The sequence below is a fragment of the Salmo salar genome, chromosome ssa03, assembly GCF_905237065.1.
Source record: "Salmo salar chromosome ssa03, Ssal_v3.1, whole genome shotgun sequence".
Lineage (NCBI taxonomy): Eukaryota > Metazoa > Chordata > Actinopteri > Salmoniformes > Salmonidae > Salmo > Salmo salar.
The window spans coordinates 80,666,330-80,687,921 of NC_059444.1; the positions used below are offsets into that span (position 1 = coordinate 80,666,330).

Below are 21,592 nucleotides of genomic sequence, written 5' to 3' on the forward strand. Positions count from 1 at the left end.
CAGTGATCTTCAGGTCTAGAAAGAGACCCGAGTTCCTGACTTGGAATTCCGAGTTGGATGACCGTTTAAAACGTATTTTCCCAGTAAGAGCTCTTTTTGTTTTAGTTCCCAGTTGTCTTGAACTCACTGAAGTCTGAGATTTCCCAGTTCTGAGTTTCCAGGTGTTTTGAATGTGACAGAAGTCATGCTGGATTGACAGCATGAATGTTTATCCTTTTAAGCTTGGAAAAGGGATCCTTAAACCCTTAAACCACACACCCACTCTACTGAATAGCAGGCTAGTAATTGCTTTGCCACACTTGCAGTTAGCCGCCACTGATTCCTTCCAAACCACTCATTGTTGAATTTGCGATTTCCAACTTGTTGTGTCATGTTTATGAGCACGATACGTTTTATCTATACTTTGAAAAGGATTTGCCAGTAGATTGTCAAGTTTATTCATGATGATGACTTCTAGCTTGCTAGCTACGATTTTGAAGGTATGATGTTGACATGATCAGTCCAATCAAAGCTACTGTAGATATAACGTGATTTGATGTAATTTTATCTGTGGCCAATGACCTTGAACCTTCTTGAACGGGCACTTCTAATGTAACTCTATGGCAGCACCCAAGGTGCTTGAATTTTTGAGCTATCCCTGTAGAATTTGCGGTGACGTAGTGTCCCCATGAGTGACAGAACACTGAGCCAATCACGGCGCAACTAGAGAACATTACCAACCCCTACACTCCGTATTATCCACAGGCTATCCCACCACCACATAAAGCACTGAGCTAGGCTGAAACGCCTGCATTTTGGAGCTGCCTGACTCAAGAAAGCCAAAAAGAGACCATGTTTGTATGCAGCTTTATTAACTCAATTATTATTTTATATTGTTTGAAAACTGTTATGTGACACGTAGCTCAACAGATGGGGCTCGAAACAGGGTCTTCCCCACCTGCCCTGAATGATGGGTCGCCACTGAAACAGTGTTGCCAACAAATTTTCTGGGAAGTTGCTAGAGGCAGGTCGATTTGTTGCTAAATGAAGTTGTGATGTCATTGCGTGATGACGTCATTACGTAATAACATAAAACTGCTTCATTATGTAGAATACACAATAACGTTACACAAATTGACTGGCCATCTCGGCAAAAAATACACATTCTTGTCATGATTCCCACCGACGGTGGCGCCCCCTCCTGCTCGGGTGGCGCTCGGCGGTCGTCGTCACCGGTCTATTAGCTGCCACCGATTCCCTTTGCTTTTCCCTTTTTTTTATTTTACACACCTGTGGTAAATTAGCCATTAGTAGGGCTATTTAGGTTAGCTGGCCCGCTCCTTTTCGTGCGGGATTAATTGTTGTTTCCGACTGTCTTGTTCATGTTCGGCTTGGCATTGTCACACTTTATTTATTCCCCTGTGTTTGGGAACTTTGATTTTCTTTCTCAAAGTGTTATTAAAAGAACAACACTCCCTGTGCTCGTTGCTTCCTGCGCCTCATTCCTAATCACGACTACCAACGCCGTTACAGAATCCCGCACCACCATAAAGGTATGGAATCAGCGGAAGCAGCGGGCACTCCTCTGCCCTCGATGGAGGAACGCGTGCTCCACCACACGACAGTCCTACATCGCATCGGATCGGCCATGGACCAGATGATGGAGAGGATGGACCGATGGGAGAGAAGTGGTACCCTCTCTCCACCTCCACCTCCCCCGATACAGCCATCTGCGCCTCCCCTGACGTCTGGCTCTGGCGCGCTTCGTTTGGTGCTCCCGAGGGAGTACGATGGGGCGGCGGCTGGGTGCCAGGGGTTTTTGCTCCAGCTTGAGCTGTACCTGGCCACCGTCAGACCTGCTCCCACGGGGGAGGAGAGCGTGAGTGCCCTCGTTTCCTGCCTGACGGGCCGAGCTCTGGAGTGGGCTAATGTGGTCTGGAACGGTCCAGACTCGGCGAGGGACCACTACCCAGAGTTCACCCGCCGCTTTCGGGCCGTGTTCGACCACCCTCCGGAAGGAAGAGCGGCGGGTGAACGGCTGTTCCACCTCAGGCAGGAGATGAGGAGTGCGCAGGACTTCGCGCTGGAGTTCAGGACCTTGGCTGCTGGGGCGGGGTGGAACGACAGGGCCCTCATAGACCACTACCGCTGCAGTCTCCGGGCGGACGTCCGCAGGGAGCTGGCCTGTCGGGACACAGCTCTGTCCCTGGACGAGCTGATTGATATGTCCATACGTCTGGACAATTTGCTGGCTGCCCGCGGGCGTTCGGAGAGGGTCCTGCCCGTTCCACCCCCGTGCACCCCCGCTCCTACACATATGGAGGTGGGAGGGGCCGTGCCAAGGGGCACCGGAGGAGGTGGCTCCTCCTGCACCAGCTGTGGTCGGAGAGGACACACGGCCGACCGGTGCTGGAGGAGCCAGTCTGGGAGTCGAGATGGCAGGCAGAACACTTCTCGGTCACCTCAGGTGAGTCAGCACCAGATTCACCCAGAACCCCCTGTTGGTCACGTGTTTTTACCTGTTTTTTTTACTACATTTTTCCCCTCTTCCCAGCATAGGGCGCTAGTCGATTCAGGCGCAGCTCGGAATTTTATGGACCGTGGACTTGCCATTAAGCTGGGCATTCCGCGGGTGCCAATAGATTCCCCTTTCCCCGTGCACTCCCTAGATAGCCGACCATTAGGGTCAGGGCTAGTCAGGGAGTCTACGGTGCCACTGGACATGGTAACGCAGGGGAATCATATGGAACGCATTCGTTTTTTCCTTATTGATTCGCCTGCGTTTCCGGTGGTGCTGGGGGTCCCCTGGCTGGCTGGTCACAATCCCCGTATTTCGTGGAAACAGGGGGTTCTCCAGGGGTGGGCAGAGGAGTATTCAGGGAGGTGTCTAGGAGTTTCCATAGGTGCCACGTCGGTGGAGAGTCCAGAACAGGTGTCCACCGTGCGCATTCCCCCTGAATACGCCGATTTGGCGATCGCTTTTTGTAAAAAGAGAGCGACTAAATTACCACCTCATCGACAGGGGGATTGTGCGATAGATCTCCAGGTAAACGCTGCGCTTCCCAGGAGTCACGTGTACCCCTTGTCACAGGAGGAGACGGCGGCTATGGAGACATATGTCACGGAATCCCTGGGACAGGGGTACATTCAGCCCTCCATCTCACCCGCTTCCTCGAGTTTCTTTTTTGTGAAGAAAAAGGAGGGAGGTCTGCGTCCGTGCATTGATTACCGAGGTCTAAATGCTATCACGGTGGGATTTAGTTACCCACTACCTCTCATCGCTACGGCGGTGGAATCATTTCACGGAGCACAGTTCTTCACAAAATTGGATCTCAGGAGCACGTATAATCTGGTGCGGATCAAGAAGAGAGACGAGTGGAAAACCGCCTTTAGTACCACATCAGGCCATTATGAGTACCTCGTCATGCCGTATGGGTTGAAAAATGCTCCAGCCGTCTTTCAATCCTTTGTTGACGAAATTCTCAGGGACCTGCACGGGCAGGGCGTGATTGTCTATATCGATGACATTCTGATATATTCCGCCACCCGCTCTGCGCATGTGTCCCTGGTGCGCAAGGTGCTTGGTAGACTGCTGGAGCATGACCTATACGTTAAGGCTGAGAAGTGTGAGTTTTCCAAACAAGCCGTCTCCTTTCTGGGTTATCGCATTTCCACCACGGGGGTGGTGATGGAGTGTGACCGCGTTAAGGCCGTGCGTAATTGGCCGACTCCAACCAAGGTGAAGGAGGTGCAGCGGTTCTTAGGCTTTGCCAATTACTACCGGAGGTTTATCCGAGGTTTTGGCCAGGTAGCGGCTCCCATTACCTCACTGCTGAAGGGGGGGCCGGTGCGTTTGCGATGGTCGACGGAGGCGGACGGAGCCTTCAAGAGGTTGAAGGCGCTGTTCACCGACGCACCCGTGTTGGCGCACCCGGACCCGTCTTTAGCGTTCGTAGTGGAGGTGGACGCATCCGCGGCTGGGGTGGGTGCCGTGCTATCACAGCGCTCGGGTACGCCATCGAAACTCCGCCCCTGCACTTTCTTTTCGAAGAAGCTCAGTTCGGCGGAGCGTAACTACCATGTGGGGGACAGGGAGTTGCTATCGGTGGTTAAAGCTCTGAGGGTGTGGCGGCACTGGCTTGAGGGGGCTAAACACCCCTTTCTCATCTGGACCGACCACCGAAACCTGGAGTACATCCGGGCAGCGAGGAGACTGAATCCACGTCAGGCGAGGTGGGCCATGTTCTTCGCCCGGTTCAGGTTTACCATCTCCTATAGACCGGGTTCCCTGAATACTAAGGCCGATGCGCTGTCCCGTCTCTATGACACGGAGGACCGGCCCATCGATCCAACTCCCATCATTCCAGCATCTAGGCTGGTGGCACCAGTGGTATGGGAGGTGGACGCGGACATCGAGCGGGCATTAGTGTTGGAACCTGCGCCTGCGCAGGTGCCCGTAGGGCGCATGTATGTGCCGCTCGGTGTTCGTGATCGTTTGATTCGGTGGGCGCACACGCTACCTACTGCGGGTCATCCTGGTGAGGCGAGGACAGTGCGGGGTCTAAGGGGGAAGTACTGGTGGCCCACCTTGGCTAAGGACGTGAGGTCCTATGTCTCTTCCTGTTCGGTGTGTGCCCAGAGTAAGGCTCCTAGGCATCTACCGAGAGGGAAGTTACAGCCCCTCCCCGTTCCACAATGACCATGGTCGCACCTGTCCATCGACCTCTTAACAGATCTTCCCCCCTCTCAGGGGAACACGGCGATTCTGGTGGTTGTGGATCGGTTCTCTAAGTCCTGCCGTCTCCTCCCATTGCCCGGTCTCCCTACGGCCCTGCAGACTGCGGAGGCCCTATTTACCCACGTCTTCCGGCACTACGGGGTGCCGGAGGACATTGTCTCTGATCGAGGTTCCCAGTTCACGTCCAGGGTCTGGAAAGCGTTTATGGAGCGGCTGGGGGTCTCGGTCAGTTTGACCTCCGGTTATCACCCCGAGAGCAATGGGCAGGCGGAGAGGGTGAACCAGGAGGTGGGCAGGTTCCTGAGGTCGTACTGCCAGGACCGGCCAGGGGAGTGGGCGAGGTATATTCCCTGGGCTGAATTAGCCAAGAACTCACTTCGCCACTCCTCAACTAACATATCACCCTTTCAGTGTGTGTTAGGTTACCAGCCGGTCCTGGCACCATGGCACCAGAGCCAGACCGAGGCTCCTGCGGTGGAGGACTGGGTCCAGCACTCCAAGGAGACCTGGAGAGCCGTCCAGAACTCACTAAAGGAGGCCAGTGCTCGGCAGAAGAGGAGTGCTGACCGCCACCACAGTGAGGCGCCCGTGTTCGCACCGGGAGACAGGGTCTGGCTCTCGACCCGGAACCTGCCCCTCCGCGTGCCCTGCCGGAAGCTGGGGCCGCAGTGTGTGGGGCCCTTCAAAGTCCTGAGGAGGATAAACGAGGTGTGTTATCGGTTGCAACTCCCTTCCTATTACCGTATTAACCCCTCGTTTCATGTGTCTCTCCTCAGGCCGGTGGTAGCTGGTCCCCTTCACGAAGATGAGGTGCCGGAGGTCCCTCCACCCCCTCTGGACATCGGGGGGTCCCCGGCGTACAGCATACGGGCCATTCTGGACTCGAGACGCCGGGCGAGGGGCCTGCAGTACCTCGTGGACTGGGAGGGGTACGGCCCGGAGGAGAGGTGCTGGGTGCCGGCGGAGGACGTCCTGGACCCATCTATGTTGAGGGATTTCCACCACCTCCGTCCGGATCGCCCTGCCCCTCGCCCTCCGGGTCGACCTCGAGGCCGCTGTCGGCGCGATGCAGGAGCCGCGCGTCAGGAGGGGGGTACTGTCACGATTCCCACCGACGGTGGCGCCCCCTCCTGCTCGGCTGGCGCTCGGCGGTCGTCGTCACCGGTCTATTAGCTGCCACCGATTCCCTTTGCTTTTCCCTTTTTTGTTATTTTACACACCTGTGGTAAATTAGCCATTAGTAGGGCTATTTAGGTTAGCTGGCCCACTCCTTTTCGTGCGGGATTAATTGTTGTTTCCGACTGTCTTGTTCATGTTCGGCTTGGCATTGTCACACTTTATTTATTCCCCTGTGTTTAGGAACTTTGATTTTCTTTCTCAAAGTGTTATTAAAAGAACAACACTCCCTGTGCTCGTTGCTTCCTGGACCTCATTCCTAATCACGACTACCAACGCCGTTACAATTCTGAACATTATAGTTTTAAGCAGTGTATTGGTAGTTAGTTAACATGCTACCTAACTGATCAACAATTACAGGTACAGGCTAATAACAAGGTATATACAGTGAGGGAAAAAAGTATTTCATCCCCTGCTGATTTTATACGTTTGCCCACTGACAAAGAAATGATCAGTCTATAATTTTAATGGTAGGTTTATTTGAACAGTGAGAGACAGAATAACAACAAAAAAATCCAGAAAAACGCATGTCCAAAATGTTATAAATTGATTTGCATTTTAATGAGGGAAATAAGTATTTGACCCCCTCTCAATCAGAAAGATTTCTGTCTCCCAGGTGTCTTTTATACAGGTAACGAGCTGAGATTAGGAGCACACTCTTAAAGGGAGTGCTCCTAATCTCAGTTTGTTACCTGTATAAAAGACACCTGTCCACAGAAAAAAATCAATCAATCAGATTCCAAACTCTCCACCATGGCCAAGACCAAAGAGGTCTCCAAGGATGTCAGGGACAAGATTGTAGACCTACACAAGGCTGGAATGGGCTACAAGACCATCGCCAAGCAGCTTGGTGAGAAGGTGACAACAGTTGGTGCGATTATTCGCAAATGGAAGAAACACAAAAGAACTGTCAATATCCCTCGGCCTGGGGCTCCATGCAAGATCTCACCTCGTGGAGTTGCAATGATCATGAGAACGGTGAGGAATCAGCCCAGAACTACACGGGAGGATCTTGTCAATGATCTCAAGGCAGCTGGGACCATAGTCACCAAGAAAACAATTGGTAACACACTACGCTGTGAAGGACTGAAATCCTGCAGCGCCCGCAAGGTCCCCCTGCTCAAGAAAGCACATATACATGCCCGTCTGAAGTTTGCCAATGAACATCTGAATGATTCAGAGGACAACTGGGTGAAAGTGTTGTGGTCAGATGAGACCAAAATGGAGCTCTTTGGCATCAACTCAACTCGCCGTGTTTGGAGGAGGAAGAATGCTGCCTATGACCCCAAGAACACCATCCCCACCGTCAAACATGGAGGTGGAAACATTATGCTTTGGGGGTGTTTTTCTGCTAAGGGGACAGGACAACTTCACCGCATCAAAGGGACGATGGACAAGGCCATGTACCGTCAAATCTTGGGTGAGAACCTCCTTCCCTCAGCCAGGGCATTGAAAATGGGTCGTGGATGGGTATTCCAGCATGACAATGACCCAAAACACACGGCAACAAAGGAGTAGCTCAAGAAGAAGCACATTAAGGTCCTGGAGTGGCCTAGCCAGTCTCCAGACCTTAATCCCATAGAAAATCTGTGGAGGGAGCTGAAGGTATGAGTTGCCAAACGTCAGCCTCGAAACCTTAATGACTTGAAGAAGATCTGCAAAGAGGAGTGGGACAAAATCCCTCCTGAGATGTGTGCAAACCTGGTGGCCAACTACAAGAAACATCTGACCTCTGTGATTGCCAACAAGGGTTTTGCCACCAAGTACTAAGTCATGTTTTGCAGAGGGGTCAAATACTTATTTCCCTCATTAAAATGCAAATCATTACATAACCTTTTGACATGCGTTTTTCTGGATTTTTTTGTTGTTATTCTGTCTCTCACTGTTCAAATAAACCTACCATTAAAAGTATAGACTGATCATTTCTTTGTCAGTGGGCAAACGTACAAAATCAGCAGGGGATCAAATACTTTTTTCCCTCACTGTATGCTATCTTATTGAGCAAGCAACTTAACTCAAATAATGATGTAAGCGCTAGGCATCTCTCTCCAGCTCTCTCCGGGTTGTTGTGCTGCTTGGCTGGCTAGCTGCTCAATGGTTTCTTCCAGATATTGCCACTGTTTTCGCACACACTGCAGTACACACTGCCACCATCAGCTGTGTGTCTCCGCCAGTTACAGAAAATCCATTCTACGATGACTCATAGATTGGCAAGGAAATCCTCTTCATCTTCACTGTCCAACTGCATTGTCACGGAGCTGGAACCAGCAGTAGAGGATGGAGTGGCCTTAAAGCTGTATGCTGCTGTGGTGCCAAACTGCTGCAGAACTTCACTTGGTAGTTTATGCTGGTATCAAGTATCACCAGCTAGCTTCAGTCCATACCGCACCAGGAGTATGGAGTTGAGAGTGTGCAGTGACATGCTATTTCTTAACTTGACCACACTCATTTGGCTGAACAGCCGTTCAACCTCCGCATTTGAGGGTGGCAAGGAGAGGGCAGCGAGTGGAGCTTTGCACAGTTCTTCAAATGGATTTGACCCGGAAGAGTCCGTGTAGTTATTGACTTCACTCCAAGACTCGACTGTATTTTCAGTTGAGTCCCACCTAAACAGATGGATGTTTCTCCACTGGGAAACAATTTTATCAATTGTTTGGGGCTGGTATCCCAGTAGCTCAGCTAATTTAATAATTTCAGTGGTGCCTTTATTGTGCTTTAGCGTTTCCTTAACACTGAACAAGGCCATGTTTCGCAAGGCTTCTAGGTTGCCTGGGAGCCTTGCTTGCAGCTCCTTGCTTAAAGCAACAATGTAGTTGATGCACTGTCTCCGAATGACCTTTTTGTCCTCTGGCGCAAGACTGAGTTCGTACACCGTGCTCTCGAAAAGGTACCGAAGGTATGGTGATGGACTGAGATGTCCATCAATGGCATCCTTCAGGACATCAATTTTTGCCATAGGGTTGACTACTCTGCTGCAAATTGATGTTAAGAGGTGTACCAGATTGTCCAAAAGCTTGACAGGATCTGTTTGCTCTCCCTCAAATGACTTCACTGCAACTTGTACGTCAGACAGGATTGATTTCAAGAATGTCAGGTAGACATAGTTGGTCTTGTCCATGTACATGGCATGGAGCACATCCGCCATGTAGCAACGCTCACTGGCCTTGGTCAACTCAAAGTGGAGTTTCAGTTCTTCCCACTGGCTCAATATACGAGTTAATGCAGGCTCAATCGATAGCCAACGTGTGGCACACACTTTGGTGATCTGCAGGGGTTTCTGGCCACAATTAATGGTGGCATACACGGCTTTGTACGCCTCGCGCCGTTTTATGGAAATCGAAAACCAGTTGTAGTTTCCCTGATTAAGTACTCAACACTCCTAGGGATGGTTTCTTTGGATGCTGCACAGACAGCCAATTGTAAAGACTGGCACACACAGTGGATGAGTACCAAATTGGGCAATGCACATTCGTCCTTTAAAATCATGTGCACCCCGTTGTGCACCCCAGTCATCACGGACACATTATCAGTGCCAATACCCTGAAGATTTTCTTTTTTAAGGTTACACTTGTCAAGAAACACAACTACCGCCTTTGCTATTGACCTGGCATCGTCCCCTTCCAATTCAACCAGCCCGAGAAATGTGGACACAACGGTTCTTGTTTTAGCACTGAAATACCGAATCACCACACACAGGTATTTCGAGACACCGACATCAGTGGACTCATCCAAAAGGAGACTGAAATTTTCATCCCCCACATCTGATGTTACCCTTTTGAGAAAATAAGGAGCCAGCCCTAATCATTTCTGTGCACTTGGTGCGGTGCATTTGGAAGCTTGTTGCTGCCACAGAATCTGAAAAGGCAGCTTTGCAAGCCATACCCAAATGGTCGCATGCTGGCAGCGAACAATGCTCTACAGTGGCCATTGCCATAGTATCGTCTGAGATTCCCAAAGATTGGAAAGCTGCCGCGGTCATCCCCCTCATTGTATACATCGATGATGTTGCTCTTGCTCGTGGTGATTCTCTGATCCACCTCTACGCAGACGACACCATTCTGTATACTTCTGGCCCCTCTTTGGACACTGTGTTAACTAACCTCCAGACGAGCTTCAATGCCATACAACTCTCCTTCCGTGGCCTCCAACTGCTCTTAAATGCAAGTAAAACTAAATGCATGCTATTCAATCGATCACTGCCCGCACCTGCTCGCCCGTCCAGCATCACTACTCTGGACGGCTCTGACTTAGAATACGTGGACAACTACAAATACCTGGGTGTCTGGTTAGACTATAAACCCTTTCTTCCAGACTCACATTAAGCATCTCCAATCCAAAATGAAATCTAGAATTGGCTTCCTATTTCGCAACAAAGCATCCTTCACTCATGCTGCCAAACATACCCTCGTAAAACTCACCATCCTACCGATCCTCGAATTTGGTGATGTCATCTATAAAATAGCCTCCAACACTCTACTCAACAAACTGGATGCAGTCTATCACAGTGCCATCCATTTTGTCACCAAAGCCCCATACACTACCCACCATTGCGACCTGTATGCTCTCGTTGGTTGGCCCTCGCTTCATACTCGTCGCCAAACCCACTGGCTACAGGTTATCTACAAGTCTCTGCTAGGTAAAGCCCCGCCTTATCTCAGCTCACTGGTCACCATAGCAGCACCCACTCGTAGCACGCGCTCCAGCAGGTATATCTCACTTGTCACCCCCAAAGCCAATTCCTCCTTTGGTCGTCTTTCCTTCCAGTTCTCTGCTGCCAATGACTGGAACGAACTGCAAAAATCTCTGAAGCTGGAGACTCATATTTCCCTCACTAGCTTTAAGCACCAGCTGTCAGAGCAGCTCACAAATCACTGCACCTGTACATAGCCCATCTGTAAACAGCCCATCTATCTACCTACCTCATCCCCATACTGTATTTATTTATTTATCTTGCTCCTTTTGTTAGGGTTGAACTGGCTATTTGTTTGCATAACCTATATAATATACCGGGGAAGCTATACTACAATATTAAGTATATAAACTACGGATAAGTCAACTGCTGAAGACAAGAACTACACCCGGCGACAGGAAGTGCGTCACGAGGCTAGGACCAGCCTGCACGCCGACGATAGGATGAGGATGTTTAAACCACGCTCATCCTCGCTCTGACAGGCCAGCAATGAGCGGGAACTATCTCTGTCAGAGTATATAAGGAAGAACAAAGGATGTGACGTTCTCTTCTCTGTCTGCCCTGCGTGGTGTTACAGGGAGACCGTATATACGAACATCATATTTTCCATTTGTACTATCATTCTATTTACTTAAAGATGAATTAAATAATCATTGCAAAACTAAGTTGCATGGTTTGTTTATATCCTAATACCAGATTAGAATTGACGCGACCCGACACTTTGCACCCCAGTATCTCTACTTGCACATTCATCTTCAGCACATCTACCATTCCAGTGTTTAATTGCTATATTGTAATTACTTCGCCACCATGGCCTATTTATTGCCTTAACTTACATAATTTGCACTCACTGTATATAGACTTTTTGTTTTCTTTTTGTTGTACTGTATTATTGACTGTATGTTTTGTTTATTCCATGTGTAACTCTGTGTTGTTGTATGTGTCACACTGCTTTGCTTTATCTTGGCCAGGTCGCAGTTGCAAATGAGAACCTGTTCTCAACTAGCCTACCTGGTTAAATAAAGGTGAAATAAAGAAATAAAATAAAAAATAGTAGCTTCTGCGCTTTTGCAGTTATCCACTTTTTTAACCAACTGTGGTAATGTAGACTGCGTTGTGGGGTTTTGATTTATTCATATGCTTTGCTGTAGCACAATGTTTTAGCATTTTTGCAAGCATATCTGATTTGCAGTATGCACAGTATGCCCGTCAATCATCCCCAATTACTGGCTTCAGCCACAATTTAAGTTCAGGTACAGACTCCCACTCTTTTCTGTACTTCTGGCTGTACAATTTTGATTGAGACATGTTGATTGATGTTGTAAGTTCTGTTCAAGATCAAACATTTGTGACCAACTATATTCATTGGGTTTGTCTCGTCGAACGCATACTACTGCTGCAGTCAGCCAACAATGATTTTTAATTTGCTGAAATTGCTGCTGGCCTGCTGCTGCCTGTGCACGAGCTGAGCGCCTGCTGCTGACGTCACTCACAATGCACAATTGCAGCCAGGCACGTGTGTTGTGACTGAGTATGTGACAGAGAAAATCGTTTTTGTGTCATTTAGAAGGAAAATTAGTGCATTTTAGCATTTGAGTCACTTTTCAAAAGTTGCTAAAAGTTCCAAATACATTTTTTAAAGTACCTAAATTTGTTGCTAGGTGCTGTTTGAAAAAAAAGTTGCCAGGGTACTCTGAAAAGTTTCTAAATCTAGCAACAAAATTGCTAAATTGGTATCACTGCGCTGAAATGATGACGCATTTGTTACAACCGTGTACTTCCCACACTTGCGCCACTACAGCGGGAGCAGCTCACGTGACGCAAATATTGTCCTCCTATTTGTTTGCTCTACCGCCACGCCTTACTCGGAGAGAGATATTAACCTGTTGACCATTTGAGCTCCAATCAGTTAGTTAGGAATACATATCTCCATAGGACTTTACGCATCTAGGCTTTTTACTGACAAACATGGAGGAGCAACGGTATCCGGTTAATGTCCGACTGATTGGAGTGATGCACAAGGAGAAAAGCAAAGTATGGATACTTGATGCATGTAATAATACTGCTGTGGTTATGGGATATTTCTCCAGATTTCTGCATGAGATGTACAACTATTTTTTATGCCTGTTAATTAATACTTTCCCGAAAATTGTTGATTCTTGTTTGCTGTGTTTTGTGAGTCCAATTAACTAAAACATTTATTTTTGAATTTGGCAGCAATGATTTATACCAAAGATTTAATTGATATTTATAACTTATTTCAAATGTCCAGATGTACATGACATCGGTGCTTTGGTCAGATCAGAATGACATCATTGTTTACAGAACCTTCAAGGACTTCAAGACACTTAATGTAAGTTACATCATCAACTACAGTTCAAATTGTCTGATCTAATGTAGGCTACATAAATGCAAAATATAATATGTAGCCATGCTTTTCTTACTTATGCCAAACTATTTATCCAAAACAGGAACAAATGAAGAAGAAATTCCCACCTTCGAACCCACTTAAAAAATCTGACAGAATTATTCCTAGATTTCGAGGTAGGCCTATGTTTTACTTTTAATATCACGTTGCCGGTTGATGTCTATCATTTGTATCCTTTATTAACTAATAAATCATTAATAAGTAATAATTAGTCATCGTCATATATTCCTTCATCAGACTGGAGGATGAAGATAAACACAAAGAATAATGGTCCAAGCAAGTCGGTGGTCCAGCTCAAGTTTTTGGAGAAATACTGCAGCGAGCTCCTCAGCTGTGACCCGCGCGTCTCACAGTGTCCTGAACTCATCCGGTACTTCCACCCCAAAGACCAAGACCTACAGCCAGAGTTCGCCAAGAATAGGTAGATTATAGTGAGAATTACGCACATTGCTTAGGGAATACCACTGTGTCCTGAGCATTACGCACAGTATTACGCACATATGGATCGACTTCAAATCCAGTGTCCCGTTATGTTTTGGTGATTTAATTCAGTACAATAAATAGTCATACATTTACCATGTGACTTCCTTCCTCAGTATCATGATCATGCCTTCAGAGGATTCCGCTGGACATGACAAGAGTGTCAACATTGGCAATGTTACGCAGCCGTTCGTAACAGAGGCATACCGGTGCATGGCACCCTATGAGACCAAAGACACCAAGAACCGGCCGTTCAAAGTGGCCGTGGACGAAAACTTGGACGTGCTCATCAAAGACAAAGCAGGTGAGAGAACGTCTGCTGTGATTTGCCTTCCGTAAAGTATAATGCCACGTATTTTCCTTTGTAATGGACATGTAAAATCGCATCACTTTTAATCTCTGCATGAATGTATTGATTCTGTGACATGTAATGGGTTTGAGAGAGCTGATCATAAATGTCCATCACCAGTCTAACCCCTCTCCCTCTGCTCCCAGGCTGGTGGCTGGTGGAGAATGAGGACAAGCGTATGGCCTGGTTCCCTGCTCCATACCTGGAGAAGGTAGAGGGGGATGAGGAGGACGATAGTGACGGGTCCTATGGAGAAAGTAAGAGACTATCATCTCTTATCCCTTACACATATGTATTTATGTTTTCTATAGCCTGGGAGGGGATCATCAGGGGTACTGTCTGCAAAAATGTTCACATCAACAAATATATAAAACATTCACATATAGCTGATGCACCAGCATCAAGACATATACACTGCAAATACTGTACTGTGCATGTACTGCAAGGTGGGGACCACCACTGACAGTATATTGCCATATATTGATGTTGCACCTATCCTAACATTCTGAATCGCCCACAAATAGGTGTGCTGTACAGTGCTGTCAGAAGCTACAAAGCCACAAATGGAGACGAGGTGTCTGTGGACATTGGCTCAGTGGTGGAAGTCCTGCAGAAGTCTGACAATGGCTGGTGGCTGATCAGGTATGTTACTGAACAACACCCATCTGACTAAACAGAGAGAATACAGTAGCTATAGCTGTAAAAGAGAAGCATGACTTCCAGACTGTCGGAACCATGGAATCAAAATGATTAGAACTCATACTAATTCTATGGTCAGATGACAGCAGATGCATTGAGAGAATAGAAAGTGAATGGGAATTGAAAGCCATGGTGCAGACAGGCATGCAGAGTATCATTGCCCGTCCATCAGATATCATGCGGAAACAACAACGCTGTAATTATCTCACTACATCACAAGTTATCATTAGTTGATTCTGAAGAACCCAATACCAGAGATAGCTGAGCCATTGTCTGCTCAATGCTCTTTTGAGACATCCTCTCAGCGTGTTCTGCCCCTATCATTAGAAAACAGTTGGTAGCTTCCCCTTGGAAGTTGACAGATGACTGAATTACTTAGCTGTTATCTTTTCACTGAATCAAATCCAAAGATTCTCTTGACAATGGCCGTGTCCAAATACCCAATAAGGTTCTATCTGAAAAAATATTATTTGATAATTGGCTTTAACGTCCCGAACCCTCATTTGTTTGAATAGTATTAGCAATTTGATCTTGTATTCATTTGAACTTCACAACATTAATGGGGGTATATAGGTATAGAACATTGTACAGAATAAGGATATGTCAATAATAAAATTTGGACAAAAATGCAGATAGAACCTTCCAGATGTCAGTTGAACGTCTAGTTTTGATTTACATTTGGTTGATTTGTCATCTAATGTGAATTCAACAAAAAATGGTTAAATGTTGGGTGAAAAAAAGACAAAATTCCCTTACGTTGACTTTTTTCAAATCCAATCAGTTTTCCATGTTGATTGAACGTCATCACGTGGAATTACATGGAAACAACACTGATTCAATCAGTTTTTGCCCAGTGGGATATAATCTCAAGTTCTGAATTTGTTTTTTACTGCATACCTTATTACTAAACAGTACGTTCAAAATAGTATGTAGTAAGATTAGTACACAGTATGCAGTTTTAGTAAGTAGTAGCCAAGCCAGATTTCGGACACGGACATTGACTTGTCAATTTAAGTGAAAGCTAGACAGACAAATGTGTACAAAGGCCACAGACTTGTCGTCTATCATTACCTAGGATAACATATTGTCCCAAGGCTTTGACAACATTGGGATTTCTGATATGAAATCCAAACTCATGTCAGTTTCCAATTTCTCACTTCTTCTTTCTCCTCTTGACAGATACAATGGCAAGACCGGCTATGGACCTGCCATGTACCTGCAGCCCTACAACAACCCTCGTGTCCGCCTGGCGGCTCTCAACCTGGCCCAGCTGCAGGTCCACGGCTCCAGCTCTGACCACACACTGGCCGGACACTCCCACGAGCGCAGCTGTTCCCAAGGCAACCTCCTGCAGCTGCCCGGCTGCCGTCCTTCCACACCAAATCAGCTCAAGCCTACCGACAAGCTCAAGTCTCATTCTTTTAATGTTCTATCTGTGCCTCGGCCTAGCCCTTCACCTGTGATGGTCACCACCCCTGCCCTGGCATACCCCAGCAAGGGCACTCCAACGCCTACTGTCATGGTGGAGGTGGATAGACACAAGCACAGCCTCGCTGGCAGCATGGGAAGCATGGGAAGCGAGGGCAGCATGGGAAGCGAGGGTAGCGACTTCAGCTTCAGTGACGACCTCAGTTCGTCGACCTGCAGCTCGTCACTCAACCTGAGCCGCGCTGACATGGATGAGCATCTCCGGCGCGCCCGCACACCGCCGCCCATGGTGGCCGACCGCCTCCACCCCGACAGCGGCGTGTCGGAGGGGAGGATGGTCCACGGAAGATCTGACCCAAACCTGTTCAAGATGGCCCCCACCACCCCCAAGGTGCCCCCCAGGCCCAGGGCGCAGGAGATCCTGACGCGCTGCACTACCGTCACGCGCAAGAACGCCTCCAAAGCCAAGCTGTCGCCAGCGCCTGCTGTGATACTGAGACGCTAAATTGGAGCAGTGTTGACCCAAAATGGTGGTGGGTCCAGACCCACTGGTGAGTCATGGGTAGCCAGTTCCTCCTTAGCCTTTTAAAACCGAGGGTGACGACTGGGTTGTGGCCAGGACATGTGGTGTGGTGTCTTGATGGGTTCCAGGAAGAATCCAAAGGCTTTAGCACAGAAAGTGTAGAAAGTCACTGTACTAGAAGCCCAGAAGACAGACTGTGGGATTTATCCATTATGAAGTTACCTGAATATGATTACACTGTGACATGGTTTACAAGTGTTTAACTGCCTTGGGGCTGGTCATGTAACCATGAGTTGTGATATGGGAGGAAGAATCATACATTACTGTAATACTCTGAGTCACATATTGAGTCTTTATTTTTTTAATGTGGAAGTTTACTTCTTGCTCTGTTCGTCAGGCCTACTTCCATGCACCTGCAGATGGATACTGATAACTGCATTGTAGACATTATTTTAATACTGTCTGTTAATTCAGGATTTATTTTGTGGATGAACAAATATTACGGTTGGGGGTTTACTGTCATTTATTTGCATTCCTGTTTTAATGAATAACTTCTCTTCACTTAAAAATGTGAAAAGTCAGGTCATATACTGGTATAATTAAAATATACACCTCTGTGAATAAACATTCAGTAGCAATTTAGATAGGCTTGATAGAAAAAATACAATATTCTGTGATTGTCATGAATTAGTGTCTTCTGTTATATCCAAAAATGTGTTTTCATAGTTTCTGCTGTATGGCCTTTTAATCTAGAGATCTCTATTTTTCCATACTGGAAAACTGTTATTAGCAACTATGGTTGATTCCATTTCATATTGTACTGCAAACTGCAACACATTCTAATACATTATTATACTAAAATAACTAGCAACTATAGATGATAATATATCATATTGTACTGCAAAAAGCAATAACTTCTAACTTCTGTCTTGGAGTCACCATTTCTATCCACCACTAGCTTACTATGAATCGTACTCTTATACTGTTAGAGCTCTCCCTGAGTCCACTGGCTTATACTGTTAGAGCTCTCCCTGAGTCCACTGGCTTATACTGTTAGAGCTCTCACTGAGTCCACTGGCTTAAACTGTTAGAGCTCTCCCTGAGTCCACTGGCTTAAACTGTTAGAGCTCTCCCTGAGTCCACTGGCTTAAACTGTTAGAGCTCTCCCTGAGTCCACTGGCTTAAACTGTTAGAGCTCTCACTGAGTCCACTGGCTTAAACTGTTAGAGCTCTCCCTGAGTCCACTGGCTTAAACTGTTAGAGCTCTCCCTGAGTCCACTGGCTTAAACTGTTAGAGCTCTCCCTGAGTCCACTGGTTTATACTGTTAGAGCTCTCCCTGAGTCCACTGGCTTAAACTGTTAGAGCTCTCCCTGAGTCCACTGGCTTAAACTGTTAGAGCTCTCCCTGAGTCCACTGGTTTATACTGTTAGAGCTCTCCCCGAATCCACTGGCTTATACTGTTAGAGCTCTCCCTGAGTCCACTGGTTTATACGGTTAGAGCTCTCCCCGAATCCACTGGCTTATACTGTTAGAGCTCTCCCTGAGTCCACTGGTTTATACTGTTAGAGCTCTCCCCGAGTCCACTGGGTTATACTGTTAGAGCTCTCCCTGAGTCCACTGGTTTATACTGTTAGAGCTCTCCCTGAGTCCACTGGGTTATACTGTTAGAGCTCTCCCTGAGTCCACTGGTTTATACGGTTAGAGCTCTCCCTGAATCCACTGGTTTATATGGTTAGAACTCTCCCTGAATCCACTGGCTTATACTGTTAGAGCTCTCCCTGAATCCACTGGCTTATACTGTTAGAGCTCTCCCTGAATCCACTGGCTTATACTGTTAGAGCTCTCCCTGAATCAACTGGGTTATACCAGAGATCCCAGACTTTTAAAAAATGTGACAGATACACAGGGTGACAATATGCTTAACAGGCTGGACCAGTCTAATATGGCAAAGGAATGTAGGCCTGACCTGTTCACCCTTTCCTGTGTCATGGTTTATACTCCTATGGAAATCTTATGTTAAATAAGTTCATAAGTCAAGTCTTCAAACACTCTTTTACATGAACATATTGGTTGATGTTTCAAATGAATATGAACTTATTAAAAAAACAGCACAAATACTTCCACATGGCACACATTTTATTCCAGATGCATTTGTAATCATGAAACAAAATATATTGTTACATAAAGGAGGCGTTTGTTGTTGTTTATGTGGAAGAGCAGGACTGCACAACAATGTTAAAATATAAAAATTCACAAGCACTGGTTTCTGTTGAGAAGAACGGGGAGGAAGTTACGGGTAGAGCCTCGACAATTCCTGACCTCTAGTAGCAGGCTTCCACTAGGTACCAGTAGCAGGCTTCCACTAGGTACCAGTAGCAGGCTTCCACTAGGTACCAGTAGCAGGCTTCCACTAGGTACCAGTAGCAGGCTTCCACTAGGTACCAGTAGCAGGCTTCCACTAGGTACCAGTAGCAGGCTTCCACTAGGTACCAGTAGCAGGCTTCCACTAGGTACCAGTAGTAGGCTTCCACTAGGTACCAGTAGTAGGCTTCCACTAGGTACCAGTAGCAGGCTTCCACTAGGTACCAGTAGTAGGCTTCCACTAGCACCCAGAGTTTTTCCTGATGAGCTAACATGGTCAGGGAAAAACAACACGGTTTTCAAAAAGGCTGCCAGCCAGGCCTATCGACCTCAAAACCAGTTTATTATAAAAGGTCGTTCAGGACCTGCTTCCCTGTCAGTGTCTATAAAGCCACACTGTTGCTCCAGGCAGTGGTCCATGCTGAAGGAGACTCCCGCGGGTTCACACCCAGGTATCCTTAGTGGGCTTGGTGTCAGACAGTCTGCCATCAGCTGATGATTGCCTGGAGGGGTGGAAGGGACGCTGCAGACAGGAGGATCTGACACTTGGCCATCTTAGCCTGTTTGGTCTCCCCGGTCCTCCTCTCCTGAACTCTCCTCACTGCCAGAGTGATGGTTGCCATTTTCTTTTCCATTCTGTCCCTTTTCTTCCCTTTGTCCCCTGACTGAGGCTTTCCTGGTGATACTGACTTCATCATCATCATCCTCCTCCTCCATGTTGGCCGGGCAGTTGGTATCTTCCTCGAGAGCACCATCCTCCTCCACCTCTCCCTCATTCCATCTCTCCTCTCCATCCCCCTGTTCCCTAGTCCCATCTCCACCCTCACCTGGTCGCTTGTCAATCATGAACAGGGAGTGTGGCACCTGAAGAGAGGCGGTGTCCATCTCCTCATCCTGCGAGTCCATACTGTAAAAGGATATGACATCACACATCAGCAACCAACAACAAAGGAGGTCAAATATCCATATAACTCACGTGTCACACAGACCCATGTTTGCTCTGTCGTATTTCCTGAAGCTGGAGTCCAGCTGGATTCTTATTGGGTCTTAAGACCATGTTGAAGAATTAGGCTCTGCTGCATACTTCCTATCACATCATACATTAGGGTACTGCAGAAGACGTTATCTTTATGCTTGACCCATGACAATTCATTTCTAGATAATGACTTAAAATAATCATTCTTCAAACCTGACCTACAGCCCCATTCTTCCAGAAGTTTCAGTGTTGATTTACCATATTGGAATTGACTCTCCATGGTACAGTATGTGATTGTACAGCCTCTCATTGATCTCCTGCTGATCCCAGGACCTGGTTATCGCTGTTAACATTCCTCAATCAGTTAGTTATTCATCATTACAGTGCTGGCAAAGCTTATAAACTGTGTCCCAAATGGCACCATATTCCCTATGTAGTGCACTACTTTAGACCAGAGCCCGAGTGAAAAGCAGTGCACTTGTATATAGGAAATTTGGGATGCAGCCATAGAGAGGGAATGTTTATTTTATTTATTTCACCTTTATTTAACCAGGTAGGCCAGTTGAGAACAAGTTCTCATTTACAACGTGACCTGGCCAAGATAAAGCAAAGCAGTGTGACACAGACAACAACACAGAGTTACACATGGAGTAAACAAACAAGCCAATAACACAATAAACAAGTCAATGATACAGTAGAAAAAAAAGAAAGTCTATATACAGTGTGTGCAAAAGGCATGAGGAGGTAGGCAATAAATAGGCCATAGGAGCAAATAATGACAATTTAGCAGATTTACACTGGCGTGATAAATGAGCATATGAAGATGTGCATGTAGAGATACTGGTGTGCAAAAGAGCAGAAAAGTAAATAAAATAAAAACAGTAAGGGGATGAGGTAGGTAGATTGGGTGGGCAATTTACAGATGGACTATGTACAGCTGCAGCGATGTGGGTGTGTGTCTGGTTTCAGAATGAAGTCTACTATAGTATTTACAGTAAAAACAGTTTGGTTATACAGGTATTGGTTTCAAACCACAGATATGTGAAAGTCATCTCTCTTGCCCAGATTTATTCCTATGAACAACAACAGCCATTGTTCTAGACTCAGATTAGATCTATACCATGCTTCACGTGGCATACTGTCAACGCTGATAGGCCGGATGACTGTGTCCTGCTGCGAAGTTACTTACAAGGCTATAAGGAAACATGAAATCAAACAACTGAACATGTCTTTCACTTCACTTTAAGTCGAATTTCCACTTCAGTCAAAGCAATGATATTGATGGAAGACTAAGTGAAACACACTTAAGTGTATGTTAGAATCTGTTTTAGGGGCAAATCCTGTCATCGCTATCAATCCCTATTAAAAGAAACTCAAAACAATGAAATGTATGTGTTTTTTATTCTGAACCTTTCTAAAAGCAATGCCTTTGAAAAAACATTTGAAAGTCATTAGGCAAGGCCGTGTAGCGTTAGTATAAGCCCTGGATTGTGATTGGTGGGTGTTGTGTTTTAGGCCCTCCCCTGGTCATCCTCACCTGGCTGGAGCTCCTGTCACTCTCATCTTCTGCCACATGTAGTCCAGGAACATGGAGGCCTGCAGCAGACGGCCTATCCTTTGCATGTGTCTCTCTGGGGGGACGAACAGGGTCAAATCAAACAAGGGAACTGTATCAACAAACACGTAAAGATGCGCACACACAATCAGCGGACACCGTCCCACACAATCAGCGGACACCGTCCCACACAATCAGCGGACACCGTC

At 46.9% G+C, this 21,592-nt stretch overlaps 2 protein-coding genes across 3 annotated transcripts in view; one reads left to right on the forward strand and one right to left on the reverse strand.

Annotated features, from left to right (window-relative positions):
* The first annotated feature begins 12,469 nt into the window (after positions 1-12,469).
* Positions 12,470-18,608, forward strand: LOC106601740 (NADPH oxidase organizer 1). The gene is made up of 8 exons (XM_014194095.2): positions 12,470-12,617; positions 12,856-12,936; positions 13,055-13,127; positions 13,249-13,432; positions 13,608-13,795; positions 13,987-14,097; positions 14,365-14,482; positions 15,719-18,608. The coding sequence occupies exons 1-8, from the start codon at positions 12,552-12,554 to the stop codon at positions 16,470-16,472; spliced, it is 1,575 nt and encodes a 524-aa protein (XP_014049570.1). The 5' UTR covers positions 12,470-12,551; the 3' UTR covers positions 16,473-18,608.
* Position 18,609: 1 nt separating this feature from the next.
* The window catches only part of LOC106606613 (transducin beta-like protein 3), a 30,015-nt gene continuing 27,032 nt past the window's right edge, over positions 18,610-21,592 (reverse strand). Inside the window, exons 22-24 of one of the 2 annotated variants that reach the window (XM_045715567.1) lie at positions 21,366-21,459; positions 20,087-20,171; positions 19,500-19,759 (exon numbers count right to left, since the gene is read on the reverse strand). In XM_045715567.1, coding sequence (XP_045571523.1) covers positions 20,135-20,171; positions 21,366-21,459 — 131 coding nt within the window. In that variant the 3' untranslated portion in view covers positions 19,500-19,759; positions 20,087-20,134. Of the gene's footprint in view, positions 19,760-20,086; positions 20,172-21,365; positions 21,460-21,592 lie in introns of both variants that reach the window. The other variant, XM_045715566.1, reaches the window with a different exon arrangement.